We start from the raw sequence: 15433 nt of genomic DNA, 5'->3' as shown, positions 1-15433 counted from the left end.
CGTGATACGTTACTCGAAAAAAGCCCGCAAACTAGCGAAAATGAGTAAAAAAAAAAAAAAAAAAAACGTCTTTGGAGAGCTTCACGCCACTGAAAACCCTGCTACCATTTCCAACATCCTATCTTTGTGAAGCGAGCTTTTCTGCAGTGACAGCAACCAAGACAAAATTACGGAGCAGACTGGACATAAGGAACACACTGCGGGTGTCCTTGTCTCCCATCACCCCTAGATGGGACCATCTCGTTGCAGAGAAACAAGCCCAGGCCTCCCACTGATTCAGCGTTATGGTGAGAGTTGTATTTTTCATGCACTTAACATTCGTTTTTAGGCCGGTCGTGTTGTTTTATTTTTGATGTATTTATTTGCCACACCTTGAAGGCCGGTCCGTGAAAATGCCTACATTAAACCGGTCCGTGGTGCAAAAAAGGTTGGAGACCCCTGGTCTAGGCTATAGAAAGATTGCCAACTCCCTGAAACTGAGCTGCAACACAGTGTCCAAGATCATACAGCGGGTATGGTTGGCTGCAAAAAACAGACGTATGAGTGCTGCCAGCATTGCTGCAGAGGTTGAAGAAGTGGGTCAGCCAGTCCATGCTCAGACCATACGCCGCACACTGCATCAAATCGGTCTGCATGGCCGTCGTCCCAGAAGAAAGCCTCTTCTGAAGCTGATGCACAAGAAAGTAATTCATGTTGGCAGTTTTCCAACATGATTACGACCCCAAACACACCTCCAAGATGACCACTGCCTTGCTAAAGAAGCTGAAGGTAAAGGTGATGGACTGGCCAAGTATGTCTCCAGACCTGAACCCAATTGAGCACCTTTGGGGCATCCTCAAGCAGAAGGTGGAGGGGCGCAAGGTGTCTAACATCCACCAGCTCTGTGATGTCATGGAGGAGTGGAAAAGGATTCCAGTAGCCACCTGTGCAGCTCTGGTGAATTCCATGTCCAAGAGGGTTAAGGCAGTGCTGGATAATAACGGTGGTCACACAAAATATTGACACTTTGGGCACAATTTGGACATTTTCAATGATTCACCGTGAAAAATCATTAAAAAAACATGTTAAACTCTCAATTTCAAAGACAAGACACTCACCGAGGTGTTACTTGGCGTTCTGACATAATTCGCCATAAAGTAAGATTCTAGTTCATCTGGAAAGGCTTTTTAAAAATATTTAGCATAGAACTATTTAGTCGCAGCACATACGTGTGTAAACTTCCGCTTTACCCGATTCCAATCTCGTGCAATGCCTTGAAGTAGTTCCGCTTCCTGAATCCCCTCTGCGGATTGATCTACACATCTACAACGGTCGCGTCAATGGATTTCATAAAATGATCAATAAAACCCTACAGGATTCATACTTTGATGTCAGAACACCAATTACCCCCTCGGTGAGCTTCTTGTCTTTGAAATCGAGAGTTTAACATGTTTTTGAAAGATTTTTCACGGTGCCCACCCACATCCATTGTATGACCCAAACGGTGGTAGAGCAATTATCAGACTTTCTCAAAAGTGCTAGTTTTGTCAACTTTTTGATCTGAACCATTGTATATGATCATAAGTAACCTTAAAACAGGGCTAAACATGCATTTTCCCTTTACTATTTTCCTTTAAGGTAAAAACCAACATAAAATGTTTTAGTAAGATGTTGGGCTATTTCCATACTCAAACCATTCAGTAATGCCTCACCCTGTGGATGGGAACACTTTCATCCTGGTAGAGACCACGCCCATCAGGATAGAAATGTTTCATAGTTGGTCACTTTGTATTGATTTGCAGTGACCCTTACCCTAACCCCAGAAGAATGCCTCCCGCAGCATAACCAGAGCCACCGGACCCCCTCACTGCCAAGGGTCAAGCATCCAGGCCTGTACCATTCCGCCACACATGCACCTGCCCACTTGTCGAGAATGTGATGAAGGATGACTCATCTGACCATATCACTTTTTAGGGGTAGGATCTATGTCCACCCCCAAATTGCCCTCTGTAAAGGGCATTGTGTTGCCTCTGTGTATGAAATGTGCTTTACAAATAAGTTTGATTTGATACTGTAGCAGGTTGTGTACTGAATGTTGAACCATCCACATTTTCCAAATAAGTCATTTATGCTTTCCAGTTTTCTGTCATTACATAATATAACATGTGAGCAGTGTGCTGTTTCAGTGTATCGAATGACGTTCTAAGAACTAAATCTAGTGCAACTTAAGTATTTATATCTCAAACAGAGGTTTGAGATCATCTAACTTCCGTAGTTTGACGTATTTTCGACGCAAACAAGCTATGAGGGTGGGACATGCGTTTAGAGGAATTTGATTGGAACATTGACAAGTGGATGGTTTTTAAGAACTTGTAATACAATTACTTCTGATCGAAAGTAAAAAGATTTGCCAAGGTTTGCAAAAAGAGGTTTAATCTGGTTTATTGAGAAAACATACGAGCGCAAGGACTTGGGGATAACGCACGTGAGTGGCATCCAGCAGAAGTGCCCCCGAACGGTGTTGCAGGGTCTTATATTCAAGCAATACACAGGTATGACGCTTCCAGGGATTTGATTGGCTTACCCATCTGTACACGTCATAATAGAGTGGCGGACATCATCAACAGTGGTCAAGAGTGGAGACACGTGATATGAGAAAGGGCGGTAAATCTTGCAGGGACAATGGAACAAAGAATGGTTATTCCAGGACAGACAACGTCTAGGTGTGTCAACCTCCTGCAGAGGTCATCCTGTTATAAAATGAGTTTAGCACAGCTATGTAAAAGGTTGAGGGAGGTAGTGAAACTACAATTTCCATGACAAACTTTAGACAGACTCGATAGAAGGAAAGCGTTGATTGACGGGTGGATGTTGTGAGATTATAGGCCTAAAATCTAAGGTACCTGTTGTCGTCATTGCACGTGACCTACCGTTTGCCAGGAAGTAAGAAATAATATACTTTGATATAAGATTACAACAAAAGTAGAATTTTGTAATTTTTTTGGCGTACATCGGTGAACACTATGACCAATTATGTGAACCAAAATGGGACAGAATGCTTTTTTTCATTTCAGTGCGACTTTAATAGGTTTTGTAAGCTGGCATCACCTCCAATAGCCATCATTGTACAGTAACTGAAAATAACTCAATTTAATACAAAGCTATTTTATTTACACATGGTGTAAAAAGGACTATTAATCAGGTCTCTCACACGTACCACGATCTTCCTCCTCCTCCTCTTCACTGGCCTGTCCCATGTCTGCCCTGCCTGTCTCATACATCCCAAATATATTCTCGCTCATCTGCTCTCTAGTCATTCAACTTTCCCAGGTCATCTCGTCACACAACCCTGGTCCACTTGTTCCAACCCAACCCTCAGATCCTGCCACGTCTTACTGCATCTGCAAGTGCATAGACCCCCACGCACAAAGATATAGGGGCAATTGTACAGCATGCAGTATCGAATTTAGACCCAGGTTAACCTGCCGTTCAAGGTTAAGCCCCTGATCGCCGTGTCCTCATCAATTGTTGTTTAGTTTATTTATATCATTTCAAATATTTGCTCAAGTAGGATTGGTGTTTTCTTTCAGGGATGTCAAAGAAATAGGCAACAAATAAAATAAATATTTGCTGACTCGCATATTAACTTTCATCCAGTTTGAGACAATTTTGTGGCAGTCTGAGTACTTGCCGTCCCCAAGCAGGTTAAACCCGAAGCGTCACGTCTAAGCGGCTAAACCGGTGAAACCGTGCAAAACGCTCCACAACTTTTATGTGGTGACACCAGTCAGTCTGCAGAAATCAACTCTGATCTCGGCGATCCGAGTGCTGAATCATTCCGGGCCGACGAGTCAATCGTCGTCCTCATCCTCCGAGGACGAGCGCGCCACGCCGCCGCTGTCGTCGCGGTAACAGCGGGCTAGGAGGCGCAGCTCCTCCAGGGACTCCCGGAAGTCGGGGAGCTCGGGCCCGTGGGACAGGAAGCTGGGGGCGACGCGGCGGGGGTCCAGGGCGATGGCGCAGCGCTGCATCTCAGACAGCCAGGGACCCAGAGCGGGGGTGGACTGGAGGGAGGTCAGCACTGGGAGGGAGGAAACCCCCGGCCACACCGCTGCAGGACGGACGGACAGACGAGCGCAGGACCGTTTTAATACTGGAGACTGTGGTGAGTCTTACCCACTTCAAGGCTGTGGAGAGCTGAAGGGTAAATATCGATGTACTCACCACCAGGGGGAGCGGCTTGACTCTGTAATAAACCCTGTTGTCCCAGGGACTGGCTGAATATCTGGGGGAATGGCGGAGTCAATTTACTCGGGCTGCATACAAGCTGGATTTCTCTGCATGTGAGAGAGAGACACAGAGAGAGAGAGGTTAAAAGGCTTATCTGTCCACTTATGCTTGTAGAAACATGACTGTGTGTGTGTGTGTGTGTGATGACACTCACAGGGGAGTTGTGGGGTAGTAGGATCTGATATAGGAGCCCAGGACATCTTCTCCATGGTGAAGGCTATGCAGCGGAGTAGGCGGTTGGGTCCCTGGACCCAGCGAGCTGGTGAGCAAAACCACAAAGTTACAACAGCAAAACAGAACAGAACGCTTCAACACACCTGTATGGCAGCCAACTGCAACCGTGTTTACAGCAAAGGGCCCCCTAAGGGTGCGTGTCCTCTGATGAGCTGTATTTTAGAGCTGCCGCTGTTTTCTCGTAGTTTACAATCAGTAATGAGCTCTAGGGCGCTATAGAGACGAGAGCTGTGTTCCAAGCGCTTTTTAGCGCTTTAGCGCCGTGAGCTCTAGGCTTTTTTTGCAGTTGAAAAAAGTTGAACTTTTTGGGCTAGAGCGCAGGCTGTAAAAGGCTGTTCTGCAGCGGTCGGTTTTGGGCAAAACTGCTGTGACGGCAAACGTTAGCATTAGCTAACATTAGCTAGCTATCTTAACCAGGCTAGTTAATCTGCACTCTGCAAAAACACGACCCTCGTTGCTAACGTAGGTGTAAAACATGGGTAGCCTGGCCAGCTCTATACTCCAGCTCTAGTGCGCTTTAAGAAGATGTAAGCTTGGCGCTGTTCAGCTACATTCAGCTTGCCGGTGGACACGCACCCTAATGCAATATCATTTACAGCAAATTGCTTGAGTTACACTAGAAATGTGTGCAAGCACACAAAAGAAAGAGTAAAGTTATCCCATCAGTCGATGCTGTCGATCACAGACTGCCCACTATTCTAGGTGCTCTGTGTAGACCTAGATCTGTCAGTCAGTCAGTCTCAACACACACAGTCCAGATGCCACACTTTCAAGGACATGCAGGTCAGTCACCCACTACAACCTTCTGAGCTACTAGAATATCTATGATCAGTAACACTACATGAGATCCCTCACCTGACTAGGCTCTGGCCCTCTATGCCCCTGAGTGTCACCGATTGGCTGAAACACTGTCCGTCAAGCTCTGGGCAAGCCGACAGAGGTCTCCACGGCAACCCATCAGCACAGTCACTCAGGGCGTCGGGGAGAGAGCTGCCGTGCGTCATGGGAAATGGAACGGCGCCATACGCTGCAACCACCTACAAAAACCCGGACATTGTCAAGTCACAAACATTGAATAGGCTACAGTACATGTTCCTACATGAGCTATGTGGATAATGCCTTATAGTGCTCTAATGGTTCAATGATGTACTGAAAATAACAATTGACTGCTTTTAAATAAATCTGCGGTTTGAACGTCACTAACAAATAGATTGCTACATTATTAACTTTCATCTAAATGTGTTTGGGTCAGAAAGTTATTACGGCTTGGTTTCAAACTGGTTATGGTTTTAAGGAGGGCTCTTGACCTCACCTTCCTCCCAGCCACAGCCAGCGAATCAGCCACCTGCCACATGGGGGCGCTGTGCTGCCTCAGCCTGTAGGGCACGGTGATGGAGTCCAGGGCCAGAGCCAGGACTGCGCTGGAGTGGTACCACAGTGTGGGCTGAGAGAGAGACAGGAGAAAAAGGTAGGGGTATCAAGTTGTATTAATTTGGTATGTTTGGTCAATATCGCAGTGTAAAGATTGATCACTGAGTGTGACAAAGCCTTATTGATTCCCTCTGAGGGGAGAAATAGATGGAGTGAATTGAATTGACAAGTTACAATAAGGAGTTGTTCCATAAGGGCAGAGTCTGACTTACATCATAATTGAGGAGGGGGAAGGCAGTGGGGGAGGTGGGCCGTCTTCCCAACCCGCCCCTCAAGGTCAAAGGGCAGAAGAAAGAGCTGTGATTGGCCAAATTAATGGTTCCTAAGGCGTAGTTCAGGATGTGGTAGATGTCCTTCATCGGAGTCTGAAGAAAGTCATGTACTACTGATTATGAGACATATACAAGCACGACTATACAAGTACTACACCGATTATGATAAAACATGACTACACATACGCACAAAGGCAAAGGCTCACTAAGACAAGTAATCATGTCCGTATCAATCAGTATCCAAAATCAAAAAAACAATGTTGGTGATAACTTACTGAGTCTGGGTGATTGACCGGTGCAAGCCCCCAGGTTACGATGCCTCTCCCGCCATAAGAGTCTTGTAGCATCTCAGTGACCTTTGACCCCAGGCCTGAGAAGCCATCTGCGAGATCACACAGAACCTGGAATCCCTGAGAGGAAAGAAACGAGACGTCGAGCTGCTACCACATTAAGTCCTTGAGTCAAGTCAGAGCTTGTGATAAAGACGGAGAATCTTTATTGTTTTCACTCAATGACTTGATTCAACCGTCCTGTTCATCTGCGGGAACAAAGCCTGAACAACCTGCAGCTCTTCAGGGTTACCTGTAGGTAGTCACACTCTTCCACAAAAAAGTGTAGTCTGTCCTCCAGATTCTCCAGCACAGAACCCTGTAGTAGAGCCTCCCCCTGGCCAAACGCCTCCAGACGATGAGCCTCCCTGGACGCACAAACCAACACACAAGACATACAGGTGCATCTCAGAAAATGTGAATATTGTGAAAAAGTCCATTATTTTCTGTAATTTAATTCAAACCGTGAAACTTTTGTGTATTCTAGATCTATTATACATTAAAGTGAAATATTTCAAGCCTTTTTTGTTTTATTTTTTATGTGTACAGTATATCCATTTACACACTCAATAAGTGGAGGCTCCTTTTCCACAAATTACTGTATCAATGTGGAGCGTGGCATGGAGGCATTCAGCCTTGAAATATTTCACTACATGCGTACTGAATCTATAATATATGAAAGATTCACTTTTGGAATTAAAATGCGGAAAATAATGAACTTACCACAATATTCAAATTTTCTGAGATGCACCTGTACATAAGCTATTGTCAATCAAACCGACTGTCCCTCCGAAAACACCAAAGTCTGAGGAACTTGCCCATCAGCCTGTGCCCTAATAGTGAACAGTATGGATCACTGAATGCCTGCTCTCACCCATCGTGGTTGTACTGGTTGATGACTGAGATGGTGCGAGGGTGCAGGTGGATCCGCAGGAAGTCGGACCACACCCGCACGCTGCCCTCCAGCCGGTAGCGCTTCTGAGCACACTCCAGGCGGCTGTTTACTGTCTCCTTGGCAACTGCCCCTTCACATGATAGTGTGGAAGTGTGCGTGATTAGGAATGGCTGTTTATGGACGTATGGGAAGGACTACAATCATGTGGATGTGATCATTCCCATTGATAATGTTACAAATTGAAAAAAAAAAGAAAAACCTTGTAAGTTTGGGTTTCCAGTGTTACCTGAGCACTGAGGCAGAGCAGCTGTGTCAAAGTCAACGCCAGGCAATATCTCCCCCTTCTGGACAAAAAGAGAACTGTCACAACAAAGTACTGTCGCAGCATGTCATCCTGTGAGCATCACTCATGTCAGAAATATGTTTGGTCCAGAACAATCCCCATCCTCTTACCCTAGGCCCCAACCCTTCAGAGTTTGAATGACTGCAAAAGTTTGAACAGTCTACGCAATATTGTGGTTGCCCAACCAAGCTATCTCAGAGACACTCGTATGCTGTACATATGAGTAGTAGTAATATGTACTTTATTGATGCCTGGGGTGGGGGAACTGCACTCTTACAGCAGCAGTATACAAAGGCAACAAGAAACACAATGAAGCACTATTCTAAATACACATTTACAATAAATACAAAATGTAAAAAATACACAAACTATACAATTGTGTTGTTTGCACCTGCACACCTGTCTTATTGGATTATAACTCTCATAGTTGTTAAATCCTGATTTTGGGTCTTGATGTATGTGTGGAACACTTACATCTAACTTGTCCAGGTCTTGGAGGAAAGGGTTCTTTGTTGAGGGGCTCTCTTTGCACATCATAACATCTCCCTCCCTGCAACAAGGAAAAGTGATTTGATTCATACACAGAACACGAGGTATAGAAAAGATGCATGCCGCACACACGCATGTGCACGCACACACACACACACACACACACACACACACACACACCCACACACACAATTACCATGTTAAAGCAGTGGGCCCTTTCCTGGTGTCATAGAGACTTCCCTCCTGCCGCAGACTCTGGAGGCTTCCTGGAAATCACAAACATGCAGACAAGAGAAGGTGAAAATGTAGCCTGGCATCGCCAGACCCAATTCACAAACGCTAAGGGGTCTGGAAATTATTTTTTCCAAGGGGCGTTATCAGCAGGCACAGACCAAAATGTCTCTGGACACAATTGGACAGACCTATAACCAATCAGAGCAAACAAAGGTGGGTTAGTCATTGTATCAAATGGGTGCCGTCATCGTATCAAGCCCACCCAATATTAGATAAACAATTGGCCCGATCAAGGCCGGAAATCTGTCTGAATGGGAGCATTACCAGACTGATCTGTGGAGAGAAACAGAGTGTGTGCTTCATGTGATCAGGATGGTGATGTGAAGCTAGTGAAAATGCAGTGAAGAAACTCCTTTCTGAAAGGGGGTTCCTTCATGGACATTGCACAACTCTATATGTGCACTAGTGTCTCCATCCTCCAAACAGAAAGCAACAGAGCGAAGCCCTGTGTTACCTTTGAGGTCCATGGCGATGAGGCGTGGCGTGTATGTGACATGACCCCCGAGAGTCTGGCCCTCTCTGAACATGGCATCGCTCTGCAGCTCGCCGGGGGCCGAGGCTGGGTCGTAGGACAGGGCAGCATCCTGGAGACAATGCAAAGGAGGATACATATACAAATGTACATTCAATAGTATGTACAATAGGCTGTACAACAATATACATATACAGATATATGATAGAGACGTCAGTGGTAGTCTTCAAGTGGACAGTCGACTGTGAAGTTCTAGTAACACAGCATCTCTACTGTCTGACGCTTCAACACAGACAGCGAACCTGTGTCATGCTAACGTTAGCACCAGCCCTAGCTACCAGAATAGCTTTCTATCTGTACGTGACACCACCCAGCCAGGCCTTTCGATGTGATCTAGCTGCCATCTTGATGATGTGCCCGTTATGCAGCTGTACCTCTTGGTAAGCAGCTAGCCAGCCTAGCTAGGCTATCATCATGCTAGCTAGATCCACCCAGAGCATTAAAACCATAGCTCAATGATAAAAACACATAGTAGTTCACAACAACAATGCATGGCATAATAGCTAGGCACAATTGTAGTTAAAGAAGTTAGCCAACGTTAGCTCATCTAAGTGATATCACTAGGTACAGCTAGCTGGCTATAAGACACTGACCTGTAAGTTCCACCAATGTGTCCCTACAAAGTTGGAGTAGTGCCCCAATTGAAGAGTCACAATTTCTCTACAAACGCTACTCATCGCGAGGTGTGTAGACGTAGTTACCAGGCTAATAATTTAAACTAGCTAGCTATATATCACAATAATATTCTGTTCATTTTTAAAATATTTGAAACACATTTGAAGAGGATGCTCTACTGCATGTTCGTAATGCGAAAGGAACCACGAAACTGTATTCTAAGCCCAACCCTTGCGAATCGGCGTCAACTATTGGCTAACAGAATGACCGTTAAGAAGAACTATTGGCTCTACCAAACGTCTTTCAAAATCTGGTAGTTTGGTTTCACTGTGCCTAGCGGACCACGTGCACCACACTCAGCTCTCTGATTGGAGCGGACCACACTCAGCTCTCTGATTGGAGCGCACTAAATGGCCGCGCCGTGATAGGCCTGATTATCCTCGCGTCACCAGGCTCTCCTCTGTGATAGGCCTGATTATCCTCGCGTCACCAGGCTCTCCTCTGGGGTAGGCCTGATGGTTGTAAACAGAACAAGTCAAGTAGGGTAAGGTAATGGTCCGGATTACATCCATGGTCCGGGCCACAGTCCTCAGTGAAGAAGGTTGTAATGAAATGTAGGTAGCCTATTGTGTTATGAAAATATAGAATTACATATGAGACTACTTTCATATCTAAAAGTGAAAAACCTATATGCTGGCCTCTTATTTATTTTAAATACCAAAACGATTCCGATGAACAATTTCAATAGTCATATAACCATTTTTGTCATGTATTAAGTAGAATATTAGTCAAACGTCACTGTGGGCGGAGTTGTCACATGATATGAGCAGCCACAGAAACTTCCCAGCAATGATTTACCTGGCCACACCTGTCCAACAAGCCTAGCCCTCCTCGAGTTTCACTTTACGAAACCGTCCGACATAAAGTTGGCTTATTCTATTTATTTATTTGGAACAAACATCATATTTCCATTGCTTTCTCATGGAGAAAGATACCGTCGGTAAGTCTATCGGTAAGATCCTTTTTGTCACTGTTGAGGGCGAAAACTTCACCCCTTTAGATTTACAGTAGCTATAGTCCATAACATGTCCTTGCTTATGTTTTGTTCCATATAACTTTGATTCAGGCAGAGAATGCTAAATGGTGTGTGTGTGTGTGTGTGTGTTTGTGTTTGTGTGTGTGTGTGTGTGTGTGTGTGTGTGTGTGTGTGTGTGCGCGCGCGTGTGTGTGTGCGCGCGTGTGGGAGAGAGAAGAACAGAGAGAGAGAGAGAGAACGTGTGTTTTCCACGTACCATATGTAATAAATCAGTTGAGTTAATGTCTACTGTGATAAACACACCCATTAGTAACCATACACTATGCCGCTTGGACTCTGATAACGAGGAACTTTGATTTTGAATTGTTTTTATTGCTGAAAAGGAAGTGGACAATGCAAATGTCTCTCTCTCTCTCTCTCTCTCTCTCTCTCTCTCTCTCTCTCTCAGAGGAATCAGCTGAATCTTGTGGGACTGCAGAGAGATGGTTCACCCATGAGTCATTGAGGACTGCAAACTGAGAGGAGAGGAAAAGAAACAGTCCTATAAATGATCAAGATTACCAGGTCACACTGGCAGGACAGTGTAGGTCAGACATAAACAAGTCTCAAATATTAATCGACAAAACAAACTGAGATACAAACAACACTCTTAACAGGGACTCGATCATCCACAGAGAACTGTAGTCACACGATATGTCCGAGCTAAAGAATATGAACCCAGAGCAAGGTGGCAATGAAGGACCTTCAAACAACACAGCCAGTCCTCAAAAACCTGAAGCAGGACAGAATGCTTCAGTGACAAAGGAAGAGGAGGAAGAAGAGCATGTGAATGGAGGGAAGGAGAAGAAGACAACGAGTCCAGCTACCTCGGAGCCCAGCACTTTGCCCTGGCAAGAGGACAGGGGGAGGGAGCCAGGTGAAGAGAAAGTAGCCGCATCGTCGGGGAAAGAGGAGGTCGCTGAGGAGGCGCAGGAGAGGGAGACAGAGAGGAGCGTAGGGAGCCAGGACCTCATAGGGCGACATAGCCAGCCGGAAAGTGAGAGAGAGGCCAAATTCAAATGGAGAGAAAGCATGCCAGAGGGAGAGAGATGGAGGGATGAAGAGATTGATATTGAGATGGAGGGCGAGCAGGCTCACAATCGCGACGGATCGCTCGCAGACAATGAAGACGACGGCGAGGAGGAGGAGGACCCGGTGCACTGGATGCCAGAGAAAGCTGCTCTGGTCTTCACTCCGCAGGTCAACATCGTGTGCCCCTCGAGCAAGCAGGAGCTTCTGCAAGAGAATCAGGAAAATATCAGCGAGAAGGTTCCCTTCATGAAGCCCCAGACACATACAGCCTCACCAGCATCGTACTACCAAGGGGGGACTGAGAAGGAGGACAATTACATATGTACGTTTTTTTTTGTGCTGACTTAACATACTGTACAACTTTCATGTCTACAGTACATTCCACTTCACCCAGGGATGAAAAGCAACTTGTATGAACATTTTCCAGTTTTTTCTTAACCTTATTCATGAAACCTACACATTGTCATACACTATACACACTGCAGGATTTGACTCTCTAAGAGAGTGTGCAATGTGCTCAGCTGATGGCGACAATATTTACAGCGTGCCACCTGACTATACTGAACAATCAAGTCGTTGGTGTGGCTAGGAGCATTGACAACACCTGAAATAACGTTTCTTCTCCTGTTCAGACCTGTGTGACAGTGTTGGCAGTGACACGGTGAAGCTTAGCGTAGCCGTGGCTGTTGCTGCTGTGCTCTTCCCTCTGATGGTGTGGGGAGGCTACGCTCTCTTGCCTTTCGATGCCCCATCGCTCGACGGCGCCCCCCTCAGGGTCATGTACACGCTGCGCTGCTCGTTCTTCGCCATCGTCCCCATCGTGCTGGGTAAGGTTGTTTATAATACTTTTTTTTTTGTGGAGGCATTTATGGAGTATGAACCTATGCTAATAGTTAGCCCACAACTTTTAATCGATAAGCAGCACTCGTTCGTCTGATTCATTTCTCATTCTTTCCACTCCTCCTTCGTCTCCCTCGCTCAGGTGTGGTGGTGCAGGGGGTGGCTCGGCTCCGCTACGGGGCGCTGACGCCCCTGTATGAGGGGAAGGTGGAGAGCAGGGAGGTGCTGGTCCACTGGCGCTACGTCAGCGACTCATTGGACCTCTTCCTGTTCTATTTCCTGCAGCTGGCCATCATGGCCACTTACGTCAGCCAGGACCTCCTCAAGCTGGTGCCCTTGCTGACTATTGTCTTCACATTTGGCAGGTGTGTGTGTGCGTGTGTGTGCGTGTGTGTGTGCACGCTCATCTTCTGTCTGACTACTGTGCTTGTTGTGGATGCTCTTGTCGGTTACATATAATATTCACTGATCGATGACCGTCTTCAACTTTGCTCCACACATGCTAGGCCAGGATGTGTGAGATTGATTGTGTTGATGTGTGTGTTGTTATTCACATGACTTTTGACTTAACTATTACCAGCATGGCTCATTGACGCCGAAAGTAGTCTTGCAACATTTAACTCTCGTCTCTTTTCTCTTCTCCACAGGTTGATTTACTGGGTGTGTGTGTCTCTGGGCAGCGCTGTCAGAGGTGTGGGATTCGGCCTCTCCTTCTTCCCCACACTGGTCATGCTAGGAGCCAATCTCTACTTTGTCTGCTCCTCGCTCAGAGAAGAGTCTGTCTTTGACGTGGCTCCGCCCACCACGGCGCCACCTCCTCGGTCGTGGTGGTCAGGATGAAGGGCCAAGTCAGGAGCAAGGAAGGAGGAGCTATCAGCGGTTAAGAAAACATTTATCTTTTAGCATTAGACTAAATCTTTGGTTGCATTGACTGTTGAAGGAGGGTTACCTGCAAATGAAGGATTGTGATGCAGTACCTCATTGCCAAAACAAGCCAAACAACGATGCTGCAGAATGACCTGTACTCAACTAAAATAGTGCTTCCAGATTGTTCCAAACATTCAAGATTGATTGAAGGCCATTCAGGATGTTTTGTTATGTTCTTTGGTATAATAATTCCACACATAATTTGTCCTGAACAATATCAAATAAATGCTGAAAAGAAAATGTAATACATTGATTACATTTACTTACATATTAAGCTTTTCGGTGCTCTAGATACAATGAAATATATAATGAATACTTTTGTCTTGCGAATTTGATAATGTATGTTTTTGTGATTTGCCATTCAGCAACCATACCGTAGCATGATTAAGCCCAGTACCAGTGTGTTTGTCCAAACCCAAGTTATATTCCAATCTTAGTGCTTGTGAATTTGTATACAAATGTATGACGATGTACTGTACATTAAGAACAGAACAAAGTGATGAGTTAGAGGCATCGCAAAGGTTTGCTTTTAGCTAAGAGATGGTGATTGTTGAGCATCTAATAAATGAAGACCACAGAAACAACCTTTTTCACTCAATTTGTCTATTTAATATATAAAATACGGTAAAACATACGCAAAAAGGATAAGGTTTCAAGGGACTTGGATACTTTGGTACAACAAACACTTTTTGTAAAAGCGGTATAGAATTTTAATAACATATCAGTGCATACTTTGTATATGAAAATATACACAAAATATATATCATTCTCAAAAACAACAAAAAAAGAAGTATTTCTTTACAACAAAAACCCAAAGCAGACTAGCTGAACACAATATATTAGCTATCATTTTCATCTTATGTATTTATGCTACATTTTTTTCTTAAATTTTAACTTATCTGTGATACATGTCCTTTATTTAAACTGTTTAACATGATCATTTCTTTGTTTCTCATAATCCCATGCATGTACATTTTCAAATTCCATGAATTACTAATTTAAGTTGTTTCCCCCATTTTATAAATATATTCGGTCTCGAAATTGTAAAATTGCAGCATTTAACTGGCATTTTCCTTCATTGCATTTGCTAATACCACAATAACTAATCGTGCAATTTTAGCAAGTTGTTTCATAAAAGGAAACCAGTATTATATATATACGTAGCCTAGTATATGATAATGTAGATTAAATAAAAAAGGTTGGCTATCCTACACAAAATAGCTAAAAAATAAAAGCCATAACATTATTCATAATAGTAGACAATGGAACTGTCACCAGCACAAATTAACACTTGAAAAAGTGAGATTCTAAAAAACATTGTACACAAGAAACAGGGGTGCAGGTTTTTGACTTATATAGATTGTCTTTAGACTACATTGCTATATTGGACAGAGAACCATTTGTACATGATCGACCTGCAGGTGGCAGAATGTTTTATGCCAATCTACTGTATGTGGTGTCATACGTTTTTAATTTAGAAAACAAAGGACCTTTTTGTGGTGCTAAGTTACAAAAGCTGTCACAGAGAAATGTGTAGAAACTAAATGAGCCTTGGTAATACAGAGCAAGGAGTCATGCCAGCCCTATACATCCCATTGTGATCTGCACCTTCATAGACAATGCAGCCACTAGTTAAGCCCCAGGTGACGGCCATCCACACGCTGAACCCCACGCTGCCCTGGGCAGTAAAGAACCTGGCTCACAACTGGGTATGACATCATTCAAAATATAAAAAGGGGAAAATTAAATTATAAAATAATAAAATTATATAGGCAGCAACTTATTTTACCTGGACTGAAGTAGATTCCGCGTGTGTAGTTTCAACATGATTGTACAGCGTAGACTGTAAACCCATG

At 44.6% G+C, this 15433-nt stretch overlaps 3 protein-coding genes across 6 annotated transcripts in view; 1 reads left to right on the top strand and 2 right to left on the bottom strand.

The window, feature by feature from the left end:
- Positions 1-2688: 2688 nt before the first annotated feature.
- On the bottom strand, positions 2689-9886 carry msto1 (misato mitochondrial distribution and morphology regulator 1). Its single transcript, XM_084455764.1, has 14 exons — positions 9682-9886; positions 9011-9140; positions 8459-8528; positions 8248-8323; positions 7717-7774; positions 7410-7560; positions 6789-6903; positions 6482-6616; positions 6147-6299; positions 5816-5947; positions 5359-5540; positions 4424-4528; positions 4204-4316; positions 2689-4090 (listed from the first exon to the last, which is right to left on the bottom strand). The coding sequence occupies exons 1-14, from the start codon at positions 9763-9765 to the stop codon at positions 3831-3833; spliced, it is 1764 nt and encodes a 587-aa protein (XP_084311890.1). The 5' UTR covers positions 9766-9886; the 3' UTR covers positions 2689-3830.
- A 798-nt stretch (positions 9887-10684) lies between these two features.
- tmem79a (transmembrane protein 79a) lies at positions 10685-13490 on the top strand (the record flags this gene model as incomplete). Its single annotated transcript, XM_084455523.1, has 5 exons — positions 10685-10703; positions 11635-12132; positions 12443-12637; positions 12793-13015; positions 13298-13490. The coding sequence occupies 5 exons, from the start codon at positions 10685-10687 to the stop codon at positions 13488-13490; spliced, it is 1128 nt and encodes a 375-aa protein (XP_084311649.1).
- Positions 13491-14205: 715 nt separating this feature from the next.
- Positions 14206-15433, bottom strand: part of LOC311323057 (myocyte-specific enhancer factor 2D homolog) — a 26065-nt gene continuing 24837 nt past the window's right edge. For all 4 annotated transcript variants that reach the window (XM_084455192.1, XM_084455194.1, XM_084455193.1 and 1 more), the window contains one exon: positions 14206-15433. This exon is cut by the window's right edge and continues 2176 nt beyond it. The gene's annotated coding sequence lies outside the window, so the exon portion shown is untranslated.

This window comes from Borostomias antarcticus, assembly GCF_949987555.1.
Source record: "Borostomias antarcticus genome assembly, chromosome: 21".
NCBI classification, from domain to species: domain Eukaryota; kingdom Metazoa; phylum Chordata; class Actinopteri; order Stomiiformes; family Stomiidae; genus Borostomias; species Borostomias antarcticus.
Note: the sequence above shows the minus strand (reverse complement) of the source record. Positions and strands in the feature narration are given on the sequence as shown.